We start from the raw sequence: 23,256 nt of genomic DNA on the forward strand, positions 1-23,256 counted from the left end.
GACACACTTTCCTCATTCCTGATGAAGGGCTTTAGCCCGAAACGTCGAATTTCCTGTTCCTTGTATGCTGCCTGACCTGCTGCGCTTTAACCAGCAACACATTTTCAGCTCTGTGAAATAAAAGCACATGTTCCAAGAAAGCTCTATTTCTGTACTTCAAAATAATATCATGAGAATCTTGTGCCTATCTGCAAAAATCATAGAATCCCCACAATGTGAAAACAGGCTATTCAGCCCATCAACTCCACACTAACCCTCTGAAGAGCATCCCACACAGACACAGCACATCCCGTGGATGATCCACACACCCTGGACTCTATGGGCAATTTGACATAGAGTCCAGGGTCCACCTTTCTGATACTGAGTCTTTGAAATCTCTATTAAGTGTCTCCTTCATGTTTCTCATCCCACTCTTTCATTCTGCTACTCAGAATTGTTTCTCATTGTTTTCTTTTGACAATCCTTCCTTCAATTAGCAGCTCACAGTACATGTAGCCTAAACAAATATAAGACAAAATAAAGGCAAAATTCTGCAGCTGCTGGAAATCTGAAACAAACACTGAGCATGCTGGAGAAACTCAGCAGGTCCGTATGTAGATTAGCTCGCTGAGCTGGAGGGCTTATTTTCAGATGTTTCATCACCATACCAGGTAACATCATCGACTGGGACAACGTACACATCCTAGGACACGTGAAACAAAGACACACCCAAGAATTCTTAGAAGCATGGCATTCTGACCAGAACTCCATCAATAAACACATTGATTTGGATCCTATCTAACTTCGTTTGAAAAAATGAACCGGAAATGACATCACCCACTTTAAGAAACCAAGACCTATAAATAGAGAGGCAGGATATACCACCAGCACTTCACCGGAGACTCTCTCTGATGATATTACTTAGTCTTGATGACAAAACATCTGAAAACAAACCCTCTAGCTCCGTGAGCTAAATTACATATTTATCATCAACCTGAGCTACAAATCTCAAAAATCACTAACTCAGCAGGTCTGGTAGCATCTGTACAGAGACAAACAGAGTGAACAGTTTCAATCTGGTATGACACTTTTTCAGAACTGTTCTGGACTCAGGACACAGTATTGACTCTGTTCTTCGATCCACAGATGTTGCCAGACCTGCTAAGTTTCTCCAGTATTCTCTATGTTTAGTTCAAATAAAAGCACAATAGCATGGAGTTTGGATACTGTGGATGCAGGGTCACCTGGTTAAAATAGAGATGAAGCAACTTTATTTTTCTCTCAGAGGGTCGTGAATCTTTGCAACTCTTCCTGAAAAAGTAATGGAGATAAAGTCCTTGAATATGGTTAAGATAGATTCTTCTTAACTAAGGGGTAGGTGGCCATCAGGAGTAGGTGTGAATGTGGATTTAAGAATACTTTCCAATCAATCATGATCTTGTTGAATGGCAGAGCCAGGCTCAAGGGAACTGAATGTCCTCCTCCTTCTCCTAATTCATAAGGAAATCTAAAACAAAAGCAGAAATACTGGAAAATACTCAGCAGATCAGTGTGCATCTGCAGAGAGAGAAGCAGACCTTAAAAATTTTGGGTCATGACCTTTCATAAACCATTAATGCTATTTCTCTCTCCAATGATGTTGCCTGACCCACTCTGCCTTTGCAGTGTCACCTGTTTTTATTGGGATCCAACTAACACTGCTCACAGCAGTAACATTTTGTTTCTGATCTGTCCCTGATCCGGTTTAGTGCCTAAGTAGTACTTCCACTGTAGACGAGTTCCATATAGGATTTCTGGTTTTTAGCTATACCAGTATCACACAGCAGAGACCTCTCCTCTGCCATCACCCACTCCTGACACCAGCACCACCTTTCTGTTGAAAGAACTCTGAGGGTTTGAGCTTCTCCTGTGTCCTAACTCCAACCCTCACACAAGAGGTCTTGTTATCATATGGTCTGCTATTTCACAGAATTCATGATTAGCCACTAACAGTCCCCACTAATAGCTATTCATTCTCCCAGGCAGGCCATTATCCATTCCATTATCTGTCAACCATTCTTGTCTCTCTTTGGGCTCTATCTCCACCTATTGCTTATCCTTACCCACTCTCCCTACCCTATCTTCTGCAAAAAAGCCACATTTTCCCAGCTATCCCCATCAGTTCAAAGAAGGGCCACTGGATCCAAAATGTTAACTCTGATTTCCCTCCATAAATGCCAGCGATCAGCTCAGCTTTTTCAGCAAACTTTGATTTGACTCCCATTTTCCATTCCTTGATCCTTTGGTAGCTATTTCAGGTTTATTATCCACACTCAATCATATCTACTCCATACTGAGTTTGCATTGTTCCTCCTTATGGGAAAACTGCTACAAATCAAGGATTATGTCAGAGGTTAAAAATCACACAACACCAGGTTATAGTCCAACAGGTTTAATTGGAAGCACTAGCTTTCGGAGCGCTGCTCCTTCATCAGGTGATTGTGGAGGACACAATTGTAAGGCACAGAATTTATCACAAAAATTTACAGTGTGATGTAATTGAAATTATACATTGAAAAATACCTTGATTGTCTGTTGAATCTTTCATCTCTTCGAATACCATGATAGTTTTTCTTCTTTCATGTGTAAATCACAAAATCTTTTTTTAAAAGTTGCATTCTCAGGTTAGCTGTAACAATTGGTGTTAGCTAGACAATATGTTGAAGGTGTTAGCTCCCTGTGTTCTCTGTCTATGCCATGATGTTTAGATTGATTCTAATCTAAAAAGTGAGATAACAGAGTTTTACATGAATTCATACAGTTTTTGAGCTCAGAGTTTTACATGAATCTATGCAGTTTTTGAGCAAAGTACAATGTAACTCTGCAAGTACAAATTCACCCCACAAAATGTATGTGTGCATGTGGGTCTTTGTGTCTGTGTGTGTGTGTGTGTCTGTCTGTCTGTCTGTCTGAGTTGGGGGTTGTGAGTGTGATATGTATGTGTGTAGTGAATGCAGCTCAAAAACTGTATGAATTCATGTAAAACTCTGTTATCTCACTTTTTAGATTAGAATCAATCTAAACATCATGGCATAGACAGGGAATACAGGGAGCTAACACCAATTGTTACAGCTAACCTGAGAATGCAACTTTTAAAAAAAGGTTTTGTAATTTACACATGAAAGAAGTGAAACTATCATGGTATTCGAACAGATGAAGGACTCAACAGACAATCAAGCTATTTTTCAATGTATAATTTCAGTTACATCACGCTGTAAATTTTTGCTATAAATTCTGTGCCTTACAATTGTGTCCTCCAGAATCACCTGATGAAGGAGCGATGCTTCAAAGGCTAGTGTGCTTCCAATTAAAACACCTTTGATCACAAGTCCATCAGGAAGTGGTCAGCACGTAGCATCCTTGAGACCCTTCGGGAAAAGGAGAGGGTGGATCCTGTCGAGTGGTTCCCTGAGCAGACTGTCAAAGCAATTTGGCAGAATGCCTCATCGCCAGAACTTTCCAACAAGCACCAAGACATGGCTTGGCTGGTGGTGAGAAGGGCTCTACCTGTGAGATCATTTATGCACGCCCGGACTCTCAGCCGCACCGCACGCTGCCCTTGAAGTGGCTGCGGGGGGGAAGAGACTGTCACACACCTCCTTCTGGAATGTGCCTATGCAGAGGAAGTCTGGAGAGGAATGCAATGGTGTTTGTCGAGGTTCATCCCGAGCAGCGCCGTGACGCGGGACTCCGTGCTCTACGGCCTGTTCCCCGGGACACACACCGAGACGAACATCAACTGCGCCTGGAGGATCATCAACTCGGTGAAGGACGCTCTCTGGGTGGTCCGAAACCTGTTGATCTTCCAGCTGAAGGAGTTGACTCCGACTGAGTGTTGCACATTCCAAGGTCCAGGACTACGTGTTGAGGGATGCGCTGAAGCTTGGGGCAGCTGCCACCAAGGCACGGTGGGGAAAGACCACCATTTAACATCTGCCCGTCTAAAGAAGATCAGGGGGCCCTGCAGTCATTTGGGCTCTGCTGACGCCTCAGCTCAATATGTGAGTGAGAAATGCACAGATCTGTATGTAATAATGAAAATTCTGAGCTGTGTATGTAAATGTTGACATATGTATGGCATTACCAAATGTACAGTGTATCAAATATTTTATGAATATTTTATGAATAAAGTATATTTTTGAAATAAAAAAAAGTGTGCTTCCAATTAAACCTGTTGGACTATAACCTGGTGTTGTGTGATTTTTAACTTTGTACACTCCAGTCCAACACTGGCATCTCCAAATTATGTCAGAGGTAAAATGTTACTTCACAGAAGACATTACAACATTGAAATATTTAAAATAGTGTAGGCATAAACTATCATGTAATCTTAGAATCACAGAATCCCTACAGTGGGGAAACAGGCTATTTGGCACAACCAGTCCACACCAACCCTCTGAAAAGTATCCCACCCAGACCCATTCCCTACCCTATTACTCTATATTTCCTCTGACTAATGCACTAACCTACATATTTCTGAATACTATGGGCAATTTAGCATGGCCAATTTACTTAACACTTAATCACACCTCTCTCCCCTTCTTTCTCAAGCAAAGGTAGATACAGAAATAGACTGAGAAACAAATAGAGAAGGGATGCTTTCTCAGCACTCATAGGGAATGCTGAAGATAACTTTATTGGTCAAGCTTACTGAAATAACTCCACTAAGGCTGGTATTCCGTCACCATTTATATAAGTGGAGAGTCCTGAACAGTGATCCAGCTCCCTAAGAACCAGCTCTAAGAGTGAACAGAATGACTTACATTCGTGTTCTTATGTGTCAGCCAGGGCTCCCTGAGTGGACCAGATTGACAGCCCCAATCAGGGAACTCATATTCATTGAGGTCCACCTGGCTGACCCCATTACATTCACTACACTTACCCTTTATGAATTTAAGAACTATTGGAACGGGAAGTTTTGTTAAATCTTTTGAAGAATGACAATTGGTTCCAGAAAATCTTCAACAAAGGAAAACAAACAAGTGTTGGAGAAACTCAGCAGGTCTGGCACAGTATTTTGCTATTACTTCAACAAAGAAAAGTAAGTAGGGTCTCAAGGGATGTGGAGTGGGAAGGTTGAGTGTGAGAGTATTTAGTGGACATGGAGTTAGTACACAGACACAGTATGATTTGAAAGGACTCTGGGTAGACTGGCACTGAGGCTTGTTATTGAATGGATAGGGTTCTGTGGGCAGGAGATATTGCAAATCTAGGGTACTGCAAGGATCACTGGCTTTGTGTAACTAAGGCACTGTGCAATTTAGAGACTTGGTGTGCGACGTGCTGACTGCATGGGCCCCTGGTACACCACCATTCAACTTGTGAAGGATTTTAAATGATAACATAGACCCTAACAGCAAAGGCAATGACAGTTTCACATTCCAAGCACATTCCACTCACAAATTACAACATCCAAACATACATCAGCAATCTAATTTAGTTTTGTTCATTTTTTGTTAGTTTAAAAACAAATAATTAAAAGTTTTAAATGCAAGTCATTTAAATTTGGAACATTACAATGCTTTGAGGATTTTTTATTATTCTTTACACCTTGTAATTATTCGATAATCTTAATTTGCTCCTTACAACTGGATGGGGTCATTAATTAAGTCTGGTTATTGTTTTGGATTTAGTGCTGGAGCAATTGTTGATTACAACCTGTGAGAAATACTGCATTTGATTAAAATTCACACTGACTGCTTGAACCGTGTAATTAGGGCAGCAACATGATGCATCTCCTGTCAGTGTATCCCTAGTCAGGATATGACAATAATTAACACACTTAATAATATGATAAACAAAACAGACCTGGAACACTTTATATTACCAGATCAGCTGAATAGGCTCAAGACCAAGAGTCTATGGACACAGTGTCCAATGACTATGGATTGTATATGGAAAGTAGCATGGGATCTCTGCAGTCTCTATACATACCTCTGCCCATGGTTACATAGCAATGTTTCAATATTTGTTCACTTTACATGTTATCTTGAAAGGACCCCTCATATATTAGAGTTGATCTTTCTCTGCACCTTCTCTTTCACAGTAACACATTCTGTTCGTTACCCTGATGTACTTACAGATTTAGAGAAAGTGAGGACTGCAGATGCTGGAGATCATAGAGAAGTGTGGTGCTGGAAATGCACAGCAGGTTAAGCAGCATCCGATGTCACAAAGCTAGTTCCTTTTTTCTAGAAACTGTTCTTTGGCTCAAGGAGATCCTGTCCTTGATTTTTTTCAGAGGGGCAATAAACCAGACCAGGCTCCGATCAGTCTGATTTGGTACAGAGATGAAAAGGATTTTGAGGAGCCTTTTGTTAATATGTAAATAGATGAGACTTCAGGCCAAAGTGGTCATGTTTTAGAAGTGACCTGTATATTGAAAGGAGAGTGGTCAGCTTTTGAGCTGAGCCGAGCAGTTTTAGTTCAGTCTTATTGGGAAGGTCAACAGGGAGCTGTGTGGAAACTCTCTCTCTCTTTTCTGCCCTTCAACTTCACCCTGTAAGCGTGTGTTCCATTTATACTGGCTTTTAAAGGCAGTTTGCTTATTGGGATTGTTGTGTATATTTGGATCAGCATAATTAAGTCTAGTTGGATAGGCTGACTTCTGTAGGGGTTCTTTATTCTGTTCTTTGTGTTTCATTGTGTAATTTTGTGAATAAATTTTTTTGTCTGTTTTAAAATCTAGTAGTCAACCTATCTATCTTACTCTGGGTAATTTTCACTGTACACTTACTGAAACAAATTGCAAAGTTATGGTCTGGGACTGCCTGTTTAAGAATGTTTTGTGTTGTCTGGCCTAGTCCATAACACCAAGGAGCAGGAGAATCAATGTTTTGGACAAAGCCCTTCATCAGGAATTCCTGATGATGGGCTAATGCTGAAATTTAAATTCTCCTGCTCCTTGGATGCTGCCTGACCTCCTGTGCTTTTCCAGCAGCACACTCTCGACTCGTACTTACAGATTTGTTTGGAAAGCCAGCAAAACAATACTTTTCACTGTATCTAACAGTGACAGAAACCAAATCAAATCAAATCAAAACTTGTGCTGTAATGACAGCACTCTACCCTTCAGAGTATCCTTCAGGTATTTAGAGCATGGAGCGGGCATGAGCGATAGGTGGAGACAAAGCCCAGATAGAGAGGGGAGAGAAAAGTTAAGCAGACATAGGAATTGTGGATAGTAAGCTAGGGAAGAAGATAAACTAGATAGGTGATAATGGGGAACCATGATTGTGTGAAACATGGGTTGGCTGAGCTGAAAGCAACCCATATCATGGCGGGAAAGGGGGGTAATGGGTAAAGCACACGGTGGTCAACAGGGAGCTGTGTGGAAACTCTCTCTCTCTTTTCTGCCCTTCAACTTCACCCTGTAAGCGTGTGTTCCATTTATACTGGCTTTTAAAGGCAGTTTGCTTATTGGGATTGTTGTGTATATTTGGATCAGCATAATTAAGTCTAGTTGGATAGGCTGACTTCTGTAGGGGTTCTTTATTCTGTTCTTTGTGTTTCATTGTGTAATTTTGTGAATAAATTTTTTTGTCTGTTTTAAAATCTAGTAGTCAACCTATCTATCTTACTCTGGGTAATTTTCACTGTACACTTACTGAAACAAATTGCAAAGTTATGGTCTGGGACTGCCTGTTTAAGAATGTTTTGTGTTGTCTGGCCTAGTCCATAACACCAAGGAGCAGGAGAATCAATGTTTTGGACAAAGCCCTTCATCAGGAATTCCTGATGATGGGCTAATGCTGAAATTTAAATTCTCCTGCTCCTTGGATGCTGCCTGACCTCCTGTGCTTTTCCAGCAGCACACTCTCGACTCGTACTTACAGATTTGTTTGGAAAGCCAGCAAAACAATACTTTTCACTGTATCTAACAGTGACAGAAACCAAATCAAATCAAATCAAAACTTGTGCTGTAATGACAGCACTCTACCCTTCAGAGTATCCTTCAGGTATTTAGAGCATGGAGCGGGCATGAGCGATAGGTGGAGACAAAGCCCAGATAGAGAGGGGAGAGAAAAGTTAAGCAGACATAGGAATTGTGGATAGTAAGCTAGGGAAGAAGATAAACTAGATAGGTGATAATGGGGAACCATGATTGTGTGAAACATGGGTTGGCTGAGCTGAAAGCAACCCATATCATGGCGGGAAAGGGGGGTAATGGGTAAAGCACACGGTGGGAGGTCGTCAGGCTCTAAACGTATTTAATTGGTGAGTTTTGAGAAGATTTGTAGCTCAGGTTGAGGTTCTGGATACCTACATCCACTTATTTAGCTGCATTGCGAAGCGAGTGCTGCTAGGTCCCCACGCTGAAATGAGATGTTGTTTGTCCAGCCTGTGTGATATGGCTGTTGTGAGGAAAGAGCCCATCAGTACATGGGTGATGGACAAGAACCAGGAAGTTAAGGCATTGGGAATAATTTCAATTTCTCTACAACCATGATTACACTTCAAAGAAACTTTATAGTCTATAATTTTTTGTGAGACCCTTGAGGTAATGAACGGTGACATATAAATTTGCCCGAAACGTCGATTTTCCTGCTCCTCGGATGCTGCCTGGCCTGCTGTGTTTTTCCAGCACCACATTTTTCAACTCTGGTGACATATAAATGCCAGGTTCTGTCCCTCTAACAAGGATACAGCTGTTGTATTATCACCCTTGCGTGGCTACTGCTGAACCTTAATGTCTGTAGCAGGAGAAACGGAGGTTGAGGGTGCTAGGACTGAGAGGTGATGTGAAACATTGCCATTTGATGGAGTATTCGGTTGTGAAGCAGTTAGCTGTGGGGACTCACAGGGTTTTCTGACTGTAAAGATTTGCAGCTAAGAACCAGCCCCGTATCAACTTTGGACTTGGACACGAAACCTTTACACACGAGATAAAAGCAAGGCTTCCCCAGAACGAGCTGCAGTTATTCGCCCCCAAATTTCTTGTGAACAATTGCAGAAGCGCCATAAGTGAAGTCTGCTGGTGCAGACTGGATGTGAACTTGCAAGCACGCGGGAATGAGGCCCAAGAGGTGTTGCAGAGACCGGGAATCCAGTCTAAAACCCTGCAGGGATGCTGACTGCTCTGCTGCATGTACAACCCTGTCGCTCCTCACTCCTGAATCATGGCCGAAAGAGGCCCCGAGGCGATAGAAATCCGTCACTTTGGGACTATTAGATGCGGAGCTCTCAATGGGTTCAAACTCAATGCACTGTTTGTGAGGCAAGTTGCAGTAATCACCTTGATCTCGCTCTCCAGCAATGTCCCATGTCCAGCGACTAGCAGCACACAGATCATCAGGGCGACCCCACTAACCGGCTGGGCTGTCAGCACTGACTGGGACAAACTTGCATCAGCTCCCCCCAAGTTGATTTGTCAAAGAGATTAGTCGAGTGTCTCACAGCGTCTCTACTCAATGCACAGCGTCCTTACATCACAGGTTACAGGCGGAGTTACACCGATGGGATATCTCTTCCCCCGTGTGTTCAGTGTCTTTGCCCGTGCAATACATTCCGTGTACTGTAACTGAATGTAAAACCACACGCCGGATAATAGCTTCCTGTTACCTGTTTGTTGCTGCACCTGTCTCCAACAATGGAAATTGTCAGGGCTAGACTCAACGGTGACAAAAACAACCTGCAAAAATATTAAAAACAGGACGTGCTGGAGAAACTCAGCAAGTTTTGTGGAGAGAGAAAGAGAGCTGTGCCTGAAGAGTTAAAAAATATCACACCATATCAGGTTATAGTCCAACCTGCAAGTAGAATGTTTCGGAGCGGTGTTGGGGTGGGGAAGGATCATAGTACACAGAATTTATAAGAAATAAAATCAACGTGTCATACAACTGATGCGATGTATTAGACAAACCCAGATGGTTGTTAAATCTTTAATTACTTAGAATGGGGTGTTGCAGGTTTTGTTTAATATGTAAATCCCAGAATTTACTGCCCCGAGATAACTTAAGGTTTCATCAGTGTATTAAAAAAGTGACATCTCAGCTCAGACAATGCATAAATGATGTGAGTTTAGACTCTGTCTATATCTCAACTTTGAGTCAGACTGGGTCTATTTTCAAAGTAGGAATTTATAAAATGTCACATGGACTGACTGCCTACAGACTGTGTGCCTTGTGAACAAAATGGAATGTATCTGCAAATACAAGTCTGCAATTTCAACATAGACTGATATGTGTGTGTGTGTGGGAGAGAGAGGGAGAGAGTGTGTTTGTGTGTGTGTTTGGGAGAGAGAAAGTGTGAGAGTATGTGTGCATGTGTCCGTGCTTGATAGTGTACACAAGTGTGACAGAGTATGAGAAGGTGTGTATGTGAGTGAGGATGTGTGTCTGAGAGACAGCATGTGTATGAGAGAGGGTCTGTGCGAGTGTGATTGTGTGTAAGAATCTGTGAGTACATGTGCGAGAGTGTATAATGTAGTGGGGTCGCCAGTATTGTGACATGAACAATAGACAATAGGTGCAGGAGTAGGCCATTCTGCCCTTCGAGCCTGCACCACCATTCAATATGATCATGGCTGATCATCCTTAATCAGTATCCTGTTCCTGCCTTATCTCCATAACCCTTGATTCCACTATCCTTGAGAGCTCTATCCAACTCTTTCTTAAATGAATCCAGAGACTGTGCCTCCACTGCCCTCTGGGGCAGAGCATTCCACACAACCACCACTCTCTGGGTGAAGAAGTTTCTCCTCATCTCTGTCCTAAATGGTATACCCCGTATTTTTAAGCTGTGTCCTCTGGTTCGGCACTCACCCATCCGTGGAAACATGTTTCCTGCCTCCAGAGTGTCCAATCCTTTAATAATCTTATATGTCTCAATCATATCCCCTCTCAGTCTTCTAAACTCAAGGATATACAAGCCCAGTCGCTCCAGTCTTTCAGTGTAAGGTAGTCCCGCCATTCCAGGAATTGACCTTGTGAACCTACGCTGCACTCCCTCAATAGCCAGAATGTCTTTCCTCAAATTTGGAGACCAGAACTGCACAGAGTACTCCAGGTGTGGTCTCACCAGGGCCCTGTACAGCTGCAGAAGAACCCCTTTGCTTCTATACTCAATCTCTCTTGTTATGAGGGCCAGCATGCTATTAGCCTTCTTCACTACCTACTGTACCTGCATGCTTACCTTCATTGACTGGTGTACAAGAACACACTCTCTGTACTTAAATTGATTCCATTTAGGTAGTAATCTGCCTTCCTGTTCTTGCCACAATTGTGGATAACCATACATTTATCCACATAAACTGCATCTGCCATGCATCTGACCACTCACCTAACCTGTCCAGGTCACCCTGTGATCTCCTAACATCCTCCTCACATTTCACCCTACCACCCAGCTTTGTATCATCAGCAAATTTGCTAATGTTATTGCTAATACCATCTTCTATATCATTAACATATATTGTAGAAAGCTGTGGTCCCAGTACTGATCCCTGGGGTACCCCACCGGTCACTGCCTGCCATTCCGAAATGGAGCCGTTTATCACTACTCTTTGTTTCCTATCAGCCAACCAACTTTCAATCCAAATTAGTACTTTGCCCCCAATACCATGCACCCTAATGTTGCTCACTAACCTCCTATGTATGACTTTATCAAAAGCTTTTTGAAAGTCCAGGTACACTACATCTGCTGGATCTCCCTCGTCCATCTTCAGGGTTACATCCTCAAAAAATTCCAGAAGATTAGTCAAGCATGATTTCCCCTTCATAAATCCATGCTGACTCTGACTTATCCTGTTACTACTATCCAGATGTGTCATAATTTCATCCTTTATAATAGACTCCAGCATCTTTCCCACCACTGAGGTCAGACTAACTGGTCTATAATTTCCTGTTTTCTCTCTCCCACCTTTCTTAAAAAGTGGTACAACATTAGCCACCCTCCAATCCACAGGAACTGATCCTGAATCTATCAAACTCTGGAAAATAATCACAAACGTATCCATGATTTCTCGAGCCACCTTCCCTTGGATATAGACCATCAGGCCCCGGGGACTTATCAACCTTCAGACCTAACAGTCTCTCCAACACCAATTCCTGGCAAATATAAATTCCCTTAAGTTCAGGTCCTTCAGCTACTGTTACCTCAGGGAGATTGCTTGTGTCTTCCCCAGTGAACATAGATTTGAAGTACCAATTCAATTCTTCTGCCATTTCTTTGTTCCCCGTAATATATTCCCCTGTTTCTGTCTTCAAGGGCCCAATTTTAGTATTAACCATTTTTTTTGCCTTTCACACACCTAAAAAAACTTTTTACTATCCTCCTTTATATTTTTGGCCAGTTTACCTTCGTACCTCATTTTTCTCTGCGTATTTCCTTCTTAGTAATCCTCTTTAAAAGCTTCCCAGTCCTCCATTTTCCCACTTATCTTTGCTATGTTTTACTTTATCTCTTTTAACTTTATGTATCTTGACTTCCCTCATCAGCCACGGTCACCCATGCCTCCTCCTAGGATCTTTCTTCCCTTTTGGAATGAACTGATCCTGCATCTTCTGCATTATACACAGAAATATCTGCCATTGTTCCTCCACTGTCATCCCTGCTAAGGTATTGCACCATTGAACTTTGGCCAGCTCCTCCCTCATAGCTCCATAGTTCCCTTTATTCAACAGAAATATTGTCACTTCCGATTGTACCCTCTCCCTCTCAAATTGCAGATTGAAGCTGATTGTATTATGGTCACTACTTCCCAATGGCTCCTTCACTTCGAGGTCCCTGATCAATTCTGGTTCGTTGCACAATACCAGATCCAGAATTGCCTTCTCCCTGGTCGGCTCCAGCACTAGCTGTTCTAAGAATCCATCTCCACAAAGTCTCTTTCTTGAGGTCGAATATCATCCTGATTCTCCCAGTCTACCTGCATGTTGAAATCCCCCATAATAACTGTAGTAACATCTTTGCGACAGGCCAATTTCAGCTCCTGATTCAACTTACATCCGACATCCAGACTACTGTTTGGGGGCGTGTAGATAACTCCCAAGAGGGTCTTTTTACCCTTAGTATTTCTCAGCTCTATCTACACTGACTTTACATCCCCTGATTCTAGGTCCCCCCGAGCAAGGGACTGAATATCATCCCTTACCAACATGGCCACCCCACCCCCTCTGCCCGTCAGTCTGTCCTTACGATAGCACGTGTAGCCTTGAATATTTATTTCCCAGGCCCTGTCCACTTGAAGCCACGTCTCAGTTATCCCCACAATATCATATCTGCCAATTTCCAAAAGAGCCACAAGCTCATCCATCTTATTTCTAATGCTTCGTGCATTCATGTATAGTATTTTTAATTTGTTACTGCCCTCACCCTTCCCATCAACTCCTATTTCACTCAACCTTACAGCATGATCCTTTTCTGAGTTTTCTGCCTCATTGATACAGTTGTCTTTCTTGACTTCCCTTGTTCTAACTTTCCCTTCAATTTCCTTCTTAAACATCCAGTTTGTTCCCCCCCCCCCCCCACTACTTAATTTAAACATAGCTGTGTTGCAGTAGCAAACCTGCCTGCCAGAATGCTGGTCCCTAACCTATTAAGGTGCAAACCATCTCTCTTGTAGAATTTATGCTTACCACAAAACATACCCCAGTGATCCAAGAATTTAAATCCTTGCTTCCTGCACCAGTTTCCCCAGCCACACGTTCAAGTCATTATCTCCCTGTTTCTGGCCTCAACAGCCTGAGGAACTGGAAGCAAACTGGAGATAACCAGCTTGGACGTCCTGCTTTTCAGTCTTCTTCCTAGTTCTCCGAAGTTCCGCTGTAGTATGTTCCTCCTCTTCTTCGACATCATTTGTGCCAACATGTACCACCACCTCTGGCTCTTCACCTTCATCCTTGAGGATTTCCTGCACTCTGTCTGTGATGTCTTTAACCCTGGCACCAGGAACCAAGATCGCAATTGAGGTCGTCCTCACAGGTACCAAACTTGGCTATCCATCAACATCAACTTCACCAGTTTCCAAATGTCCCCTCCCCCCACCTCATCCCAGATCCAACCCTCCAACTCAGCACCGCTCTCCTGACCCGTCCTACCTGTCCAATGTCCTATCCACTGTCCTATTGTTACTATCACCCCCCTCCCCCCCACCCTGTATCCACCTTTCACCTTCCCAGGAACCTTCCCCACAGCCCCACCCCTCTATTTATCCCTCAGCCCCCTTCCCACTCCACGTTCCCAATGAAGGGCTTATGCCCAAAACATCGACTCTCCTGCTCCTCAGATGCTACCTGACCTGTGCTTGTCCAGTGCCACATTTTTCAACTCTCCAGCATCTGCAGTCCTCACTTTCTCCTATCAACCTCTGCTTGGTAACTCTACCTTGTTGTGTATCCTGAAGTCCACCCTGGAGGATGGTCACCCGAAGATCCGAGGTTCAGCCTGACCACTGAGGTGCTAGCTGACCGGGAGGAAACACCCCTGTCTGGTGATTGTTGCGCAGTGTCCATTCATCCGTTGTCATAGCGTCTGCTTGACCTTGCCAATGTACCAGGCCTCAGGACATCCTCGCCTGCAGTGAATGAGATAGGCGACATTGGCCAAGTCACATGAGTACCTGCTGAGTACATGGTGGGTGGTCTCCCCACGTGTAATGGTGATATCCATGCCAACACATGGGCTAACTCTTGTTGTATGGTGTTGTGGTTGATGTTGCTGGGCAGTTTGCTGGGAACAATAGTCTGTTTAAGGTTTGGTGGCTGTTTAAAGGTGAAAAATGGAGGTGTGGGGAAGATCATGGGGAGGTGCTCATCCTCACACCTTTAATGCATTGTCTGAGCTGAGATGTCACTTTTTTTATAAAACCTTAAGTTATCTCCGGACTGTGACTTGAAAGAATTCTGGGATTTACATATTAATCAAACAAAACCTGAAACCCACTCTAAGTGATGAAAGACTTATCAGCAATCTAGGTTTGTTCAATACATCGCATTAATTGTATAACACTTTGATCTTTTACTATAAATTCTGTGTCCTATGATCCTATTCCACTAGCTACCTGATCAACACTCTGAAAGCTTGTACTTCCAAATAAATCTGTTGAACTATAACTTAGTGTTGTGTGATTTTTAACTTTGTCCACAGATGATGCCAGATCTGCTGAATATTGTGCTGTGTTTTTCCAGCTATTTCTCTTTTTGACTGTTCCAGATCTCCAGCAACTACAGTTTATTTTTAAATTTTACTAGAGAAATATTACTTTAATTTCACTTCACCAAAAGGAATGAAAATCTTAGAATTACCCTGGTTAAACTCAGGGGTTGTTCATTTAAGATCAGGGAAGGTTTGATGGAGATGTTCAAATTCGTTCATGCTTTGATGGGGAGAAAATAAAACTGAGAAAAATGTAAAACCACAGTAGACAGATTCAAAATGATACATGAAAGAATCAGGCGTGCAAAGGAAGCTTTACTTTTACATGTTGAGTTGTTCGGACCTAGGACACAGTGTCCAAAACAAACACAGAGGTAGATTCAATGGTAACATTGTGAAAAGGGGATTGGTTAAGTACCTGAAAGGTAAAATGTGAATGAGTAGTGAATTGAGATTAACAGAAGGGCTCTACCAAAGAGCTGACACAGTCATGGTGGACTGAATGGCCTGGTGGATTAAATCAGTCTGTGATTCGGCACAAACCCATGGCAAAGGTTTACATTCCAAACATTTGGGTGTATTCAATTTATTTGTTACTGCTTTACACTGTTGCCTGACCAAGAGAGCAGCATCCAATTCACAGTTCTCAATAAGTCATATTTGACTTGAATCATTAACTCTGTTTCTCTCTGCACAGATGCTGCCAGGCCTGCTGAGTTTCTCCAGCACTCTCTGGTTTAAAGTCAGCATCCAACTCACCTTCTTAAAGTTCCATATCAAACAAGGAGATAGGTAGAAGTTTTATATTCATTTGGAAGTTCATGGAAGACCTCAATGATTTATGTCCCTCACTCTAAGCACTAAGCACAGACCCCAGTGCTTCTCTTGACCTGAAAATTTACTTCTTAGCCCAAGCACAGCTGTAAATCCTGCAACCTCAGCACTGTGGGCCCTTGGAGCTCTGGGTCTTAGTTGTTGAGCTTAAACCCATCTCCTGCATCTCCCAGACCACTTACACTTCACCAGCCAAAAATGCATAGAGAAAACTTTGAATAGATTCCTGGTTCTTTCTCCTTTTAAGAAAATTGTAACTTTGAATCGCTTGAGCAAGCGTTGTCTTTCAGACAAGATGTTTTCATAGACTCCCTACAGGGTGGAAACAAGCCATTAAGCCCATAAGTCCACACCAACTCTTTGAAGAGTATCCCACGCAGACCCATTTCCCCTACCCTAGTACTTTTAGATTTCCTCCAACTAATGCACCTAACCTGCACATCCCTAAACACTACGGGCAATTTAGCGTGGCCACTTCAGCTAACCTGCGTATCTTTGGACTATGGGAGGAAACCAGAGCACCCAGAGAAAACCCATACAGACACGGTGAGAATGCGAAAACTCGACACAGACAGTCCACCAAGACTGGAATTGAACCCGGGCCTCTGCTAACCATTGAGCCACCATGCTGCACAAGGCCCATTGTCCTCTTTGGTGGATATAAATGATTCCATGGTATTAATTTTGAAGAAGAGAAGGGAAATCCTTTCCATGTCCTGGAACAATATTCATCCTCAATCGACATTACTTAAACTTATTTGATCATTAACACATTGCCATTTGTGGGATCTTGCTATGTGTAGTTGTATTGGTGTGTTTCATGCATTAAAACAAAGATTAAACTTCAAAAGAACTTAATTGCTGTAAATCTCATTGAGATGTCCTGAGGTATGAAAGTTTCTTTATAAGCTTACTTTTCTTTAAATATTTAAAGGATTCAAGATTAAATGCACCTTACCAGGATTTGATGTAGAAATTGTTGTTTGAAAGCGTGAAGTCACACAACACCAGGTTATAGTCCAACAGGTTTATTTGAGATTACCAATTAATGATGTCAGAATGAAATTGAGAAACACCTCTTCACACAGTGGTAAGTGGAAATCTGGGATGTACTCTGTCCAACCAGAATGTAAAAACTGGAGAAAAGGTTTCATTAGCTCAGTTGGCTAAATGGCCAACTTGTGGTGCAGAGTGGGTTCAATTCATACACCAGGTGAGGTTACTGTGAAGGACTATCCTTCTCACCCTTTACCTGAGATATGGTGACCCTCAGGTTAAACCACCACCAGTCATCCTTCTGTAATGAGAGGACACCTCTAATGTCTGATAAGCCTGTGGTGACTATACATTTTGATGTTGTAGGTCAACTGAAATGTTCAAGACCAAGACTGACTAATTTTTATTCACCAAGAGTGTCAAAAGAAATGGAATCAAAATGACTGAATGGAATTTAGGTACAAATAAGCCACAAACCACATAAATGGTGGAACAGATGTGAGGGACTAAATGTATGTTATGCAAATGCTGAAGTACCAACTGAGATTGATCAAGTCCCTAGAGTGTCGCTTGAACCCACAAGCTTCAGACTTCACCATCATTAGGTTGTGTTAATGAGCATACTCAAATTATATCAGAAACCAGAAGAAGAGGTAATGATCATGTCACTTCCCTAATTTGTCCCACTATTATTGATGTTGACCTACATTGGTTCCTGGCTAAGCAACACCTTGAATAAATTCAAATAATCACCTTTATTTTTAAATGCTATGGCCCCACCCCTCTTTATTTCCTATCTCCTCCAACCTCAGATCCTCTAAGTTAAGCACTCTCCTTTAATTCTGGTCTCTTGAGCATCCCCAATTTTCTTCCCCTCTCGACAATCATGTTCAACTGCCTGGGCAACACATGTCTTTTAAATTCCTTAAGTGATAAAATCAAGATGAAATGTTGGAATACCACATTCCATTTTGACAAAACTGCCAAACAATTGCCAGAGTTGAGATATTGGAGACTCAGTCAGGGGACAAACCTTAAATGTCCTGAACAAGAGTCGGCCAAAGTGGTCAGTTTATGACACAAACAGAGTAATTGGCACCTTGATAGAGTAGTGTTATGGGCATCTTGGGTAACTCAGTACAAATGACGATGCCTGGAATTAAACTGCATTAAAAGGAACATATAAAGTTAAAAATCACACAACACCAGGTTATAGGAGAAAGTGAGGTCTGCAGATGCTGGAGCATCAGAGTTGAAAATGTGTTGCTGGAAAAGCGCAGCAGGTCAGGCAGCATCCAAGGAACAGGAAATTTGACGTTTCGGGCATAAGCCCTTCATCAGGAATGAGGAAAGTGTGTCCAGCAGGCTTATGCCCAAAACGTCAAATTTCCTGTTCCTTGGATGCTGCCTGACCTGCTGCGCTTTTCCAGCAACACATTTTCAACACCAGGTTATAGTCCAACAGGTTTAATTGGAAGCACACTAGCTTTTGGAGCGACGCTCCTTCAAGGACTATAACCTGGTGTTGTGTGATTTTATACACCCCAGTCCAACACCAGCATCTCCAAATCATAAAAGGAGCATGTTTGGGATAGAAATGCAATTCTGTAAAATGTGTCTCCTAGCTTGCATTAGTCATGTGACTTCTACCCTGAGGCCCACACTGGAGGTATCCACCTTTACCCCAGTTCACTAAAGACAGAGTAAATCTAAGACTGGTGTCCCATAAGCCTGTGACAAAAACTATCACATTTGCTTGTACTATAACAGTGGCTGCACATTAAAACAATTCACTGCACAGATAGTACATAGAGATCATTTCCATTAAAACCAGTATTCTCTTAACAAGAACATTGAGTAGAATCGCCTCAGTGGTGAAGTGGCCAAATTCAGACCTCAATATGCTGCTATGAAATCACTTTTAGGTAATTCAGTTCACTAAAGCAGGTAATTTCAGTTTTTTTTTGTTATTGGATCAACTCCAGTAAAATCTCCCTGACTTTATCCTGATCATTACTGATGAAGGGCTTTTGCCTGAAACATCGATTTTCCTGCTCCTCGGACGCTGCCTGACTTGTTGTGTTTTTCCAGCACACTCTAATCTTGACTCTAATCTCCAGCAACTACAGTACCCATTTATGTCCAGTAAAATCTTAGCTGGTGCAAAATTAACTTTTAAAAATATTTCATGTGATTGAAATTAGGAACTCAGCATTTAAAATCAGAAACCAAATAAAAATTGTGGAACAGTTTCAACAAATCAATTGCCTATAAACTGTTTGTACATTTTAAACTTCATTAATGTGGACAATGGTCAGAAAAGCTTTGACTATGGATAACCACTACTAAATCTTATTTAACCAGAGTAACGTAGCATTCCTACATAAATAGTATGAGCATTTTCTGAGACACTTGTTATAGACTACAACAAACCCCTCAAAATATATTAAGTCGATAGCCTAGACTCTAACTTTTATTCAAAGGCAAGTGTAAAGCGCTGTGTTCCAGATATGATTTGATTGGTCACACTACTTGGCTTTAAGTAAAACACACTTTACTCTTACACTAAAATTAAATTACAAACAAAAAAATTGGCATTAATTTTTATGCTATTAAAAGACTTAATGAGTAATATATTATTCAGCTGCTACTCATCAACTATCCTAATATAGCAGCATCCCATAAACATTTGCTTGGCAAGGACAAATTCAGTAAAACAGATTTCCCTCACTTGCTATCTCTTCCAGTCCAGGAGAAAGAACACCAACAGAATTAATCTAGCAGCTGAGAGAGAGAGAGCTGTATCTAACAGCTTTCACTCCAAAACTCCAACTTCAAAAATTGAAAGCAAAAACTAAGACCCTGAGTTTGTGTGAGTCTGACTCCATCACCTGTGCATCATTTGTATAAATTTCTTAAAAATTGATTTTGGTTTCCATGGAGCAGAAACCATTTCAACAGTTTTACAACACCCCGCTTCAAGAGAAACAGGACAGATCAAATCCTTCTTAAAGGCACATACCATCTCATACTAAACATGTAACGTATTCAGTCAGCACACATGATGCAAGGCATCATATTTGTATTATTCCAGCAATTATTCATTTACATCGAAATAGGTCATCATCTGCACCACATCTGACAAACCTGAACATCAGCATTAATGGAATAAGCAGAACACAAATACAGTATTAGGGAACAATGACCGACTTTAAATGATTAATTACTAGTTTCAAACTTGCCAGTTCCTTAATCAGGAACATATTAGCTGACAAGGCATGATTTCAGGGTCATAAATATTGGATTGACATTGATCAGAATTCATATTGATGTTTAAACTGATACAGCCACAGTCACAGAATGTTCATGTTGATCAGCTGATGTTCTCTGTCATTGCTCCAGACGGCAAAATACTCCAGGTGACAGAAATTTGAAGAGAATAAAAGTAACAAAGTGAGACACAGATGTGTTCTGATGAAAAGTAATTGACCTAAAATGAACTCTGTTTCTCACACCACAGATGCTGCTCAACCTATTGAGTATTTACAGCAATTGCTATTATTTCCAGAACTCAATTACACAGGCAATACTTAGTCAAGCAGCTTTTTCCAGAAGTGATTTGCTGTGAGTTTCCTCCATCATGATCCCTTGGTATGAACTACACATTGAGAGGATAGCTTCACTAAAGTTCAATGCACAATGATGGGTGATACATTTAACTTTGCTACCCATTTTATATTTTCCTGCCTTGATAAAATTGAGGTCATCCACAATTCTGTTACCATGCACTGGCTCACAATTAAGCAATGTTGCAATTTTTAAATTCTACTGCGTTGTTTCTAATCCTTTTGTGGTCTTGCTTCTCCCTAGTTCTGGAACCTCCGCCAGCTGCACAAACCACCAAACTGTCTGCTTTCCACTTGAGCATTCCTAGTTTAATTGATTCACCACTGGCACTCGTGTCTTCAACAACCAAGTCCTAAGTTCAGGAATTCCCTTCCTAAAGCTCTCTCCCATTTTTCTCTCCTTTCTCCTTAAACATTACCTTTCTGACCAAGATGAGAAGGTGCTGGTGTTGGAATGGGATAGACCAAGTCAGAAGTCACACAACACCAGGTTGATTTGAAATCGCAAGCTTTCAGAATGCTGTTCCTTCATCAGATGAAGTCACCTGACAAAGGAGCAGTGCTCTGAAAGCTCATGATTTCAAATAAACCTGTTGGACTATAACCTGGTGTCATGTGACTTCTGACCTGCCTTAGGTGTTCTTGGTGGCAAGAAATTTTGTTTGATTATTGCTTTCATTAACTACCTTGATGCATTTTACTATTTTAGAAATGCTCGTTAGATGCAATCTATTCGTTAATTTCAAAGATTGCAGTCCACTTAATTTCCAGGGTTACTGTCATTTTAAATTTTTCATTTGAATGATCAACTAAGATAAAAATTATCATCAACAGTAACAAGTACTCCTTTTGTTAATGGTGAAAACTTTAATGATTAACTCAAAGGAAATTTAATAAGTCAAAGCATGTTTTTCCCTGATCATAACTATGCATTTCAGTTCCTCTGGCACCTACATGTCAAGTAAGGCCTTGAGCATACCATTCAAAATCAATTGCTCATTCCCCAGAGATTCCTGGTCATTTTCATTTTGTGGAAGTGTAACAGACAGATGGTCTGCTATTATCTAATGGTCATCCACATTATTGTAGCCCATTAGAACCCCAGAGTTGAGGTTTCCATAACTGAATGATATCAGTAGACGAGAGTACAGATGGGAGGTTGAGAAGGGATTTGATTTCACACAGAACACAGCTGAAACATGCAGTCTGAAAGAACAGTAGAGGCAGAGGCACTGAGAATATTTAAGAAGTGGTTGGATTACACCTATGAAGTGCTGTGGATCAAGAGCTGGAAAGTGGAACTAGACTGTACTAACTAAACATTAACATTAAACACAAAACATTATAGAAAGCTGGAGAGAATCTGACTGAGATCCTATACTCTCCTATTCCATCCTCTTGTGATAATAATCTGACATAACACCCATGCACATGCTCAGTAGCTGTCAGTATTGATGCCCCATTAAATGCCAGTATTGTTTCCCTTTTAAATCCCAGAATTGCTACCCCTTTAAATGATAGGGTTACTGCCCCTTTGAATCCAAGAGATACTGACACTTTAAATCAAGAGTTATTGTCCCTTTAAATCCCAGGTTGACTGTCCCTTTAAATCCCAGGGATCTGTTCCTTTAGTCCCTGGGGTACTGCCCTTTTAAATTACCTTTAAATCCAAGGGTTACTGCCCCTTAAATCCAACGGGGTTGCCTCTTTAAAGCCTAGCATTACTGCCCCTTTAAATCCCAGGGAGCTGCCCCTTTAAATCCGAGGGATCTGCCCCTTTAAATCCGAGGGATCTGCTCCTTTAAATACCAGGGATCTGCCCCTTTAAATCTCAGGAGTCTGCCCCTTTAAATCCGAGGGATCTGCTCCTTTAATTCCCAGGGATCTGCCCCTTTAAATTCCAGGAGTCTGCCCCTTTAAATCCCAGGGATCTGCCCATTTAAAACCCAGGGATCTGCCCCTTTAAATCCCAGGGATCTGCTCCTTTAAATCCCAGGGATCTGCTCCTTTAAATCCGAGGGATCTGCCCCTTTAAATACCAGCAGTCTGCCCCTTTAAAACCCAGGGATCTGCTCCTTTAAATCCCAGGGATCTGCCCCTTTAAATTCCAGGAGTCTACCCCTTTAAATCCCAGGGATCTGCCCCTTTAAATACCAGCAGTCTGCCCCATTAAATCCCAGGGATCTGCCCCTTTAAATCCCAGCGATCTGCTCCTTTAAATCCAAGGAGTCTGCCCCTTTAAATCCCAGGGATCTGCTCCTTTAAATCCCAGGGTTCTGCCCCTTTAAATCCCAGGAGTCTACCCCTTTAAATCCCAGGGACCTGCCCCTTTAAATACCAGCAGTCTGCCCCATTAAATCCCAGGGATCTGCCCCTTTAAATCCCAGGGATCTGCTCCTTTAAATCCCAGGGTTCTGCCCCTTTAAATCCCAGGAGTCTGCCCCTTTAAATCCCAGGAATCTGCCCCATTAAATCCCAGGAATCTGCCCCTTTAAATCCCAGGGATGTACCCCTTTAAATCCCAGGAGTCTGCCCCTTTAAATCCCAGGGATCTGCCCCTTTAAATCCCAGGAGTTCTGCCCCTTTAAATCCCAGGAATCTGCCCCTTTAAATCCCAGGGATCTGCCCCTTTAAATCCCAGGGTTCTGCCCCTTTAAATCCCAGGAATCTGCCCCTTTAAATCCCAGGG

At 42.0% G+C, this 23,256-nt stretch overlaps 1 protein-coding gene across 1 annotated transcript in view; it reads right to left on the reverse strand.

Moving 5' to 3' along the window:
• The window catches only part of gkup (glucuronokinase with putative uridyl pyrophosphorylase), a 55,698-nt gene extending 46,273 nt beyond the window's left edge, over nucleotides 1-9,425 (reverse strand). The window contains exon 1 of the mRNA XM_060846882.1: nucleotides 9,254-9,425. Coding sequence (XP_060702865.1) covers nucleotides 9,254-9,310 — 57 coding nt within the window. The 5' untranslated portion in view covers nucleotides 9,311-9,425. The remainder of the gene's footprint in view (nucleotides 1-9,253) is intronic.
• Between the last annotated feature and the right edge of the window lie 13,831 nt (nucleotides 9,426-23,256).

This window comes from Hemiscyllium ocellatum, chromosome 29 (genome assembly GCF_020745735.1).
Source record: "Hemiscyllium ocellatum isolate sHemOce1 chromosome 29, sHemOce1.pat.X.cur, whole genome shotgun sequence".
NCBI classification, from domain to species: domain Eukaryota; kingdom Metazoa; phylum Chordata; class Chondrichthyes; order Orectolobiformes; family Hemiscylliidae; genus Hemiscyllium; species Hemiscyllium ocellatum.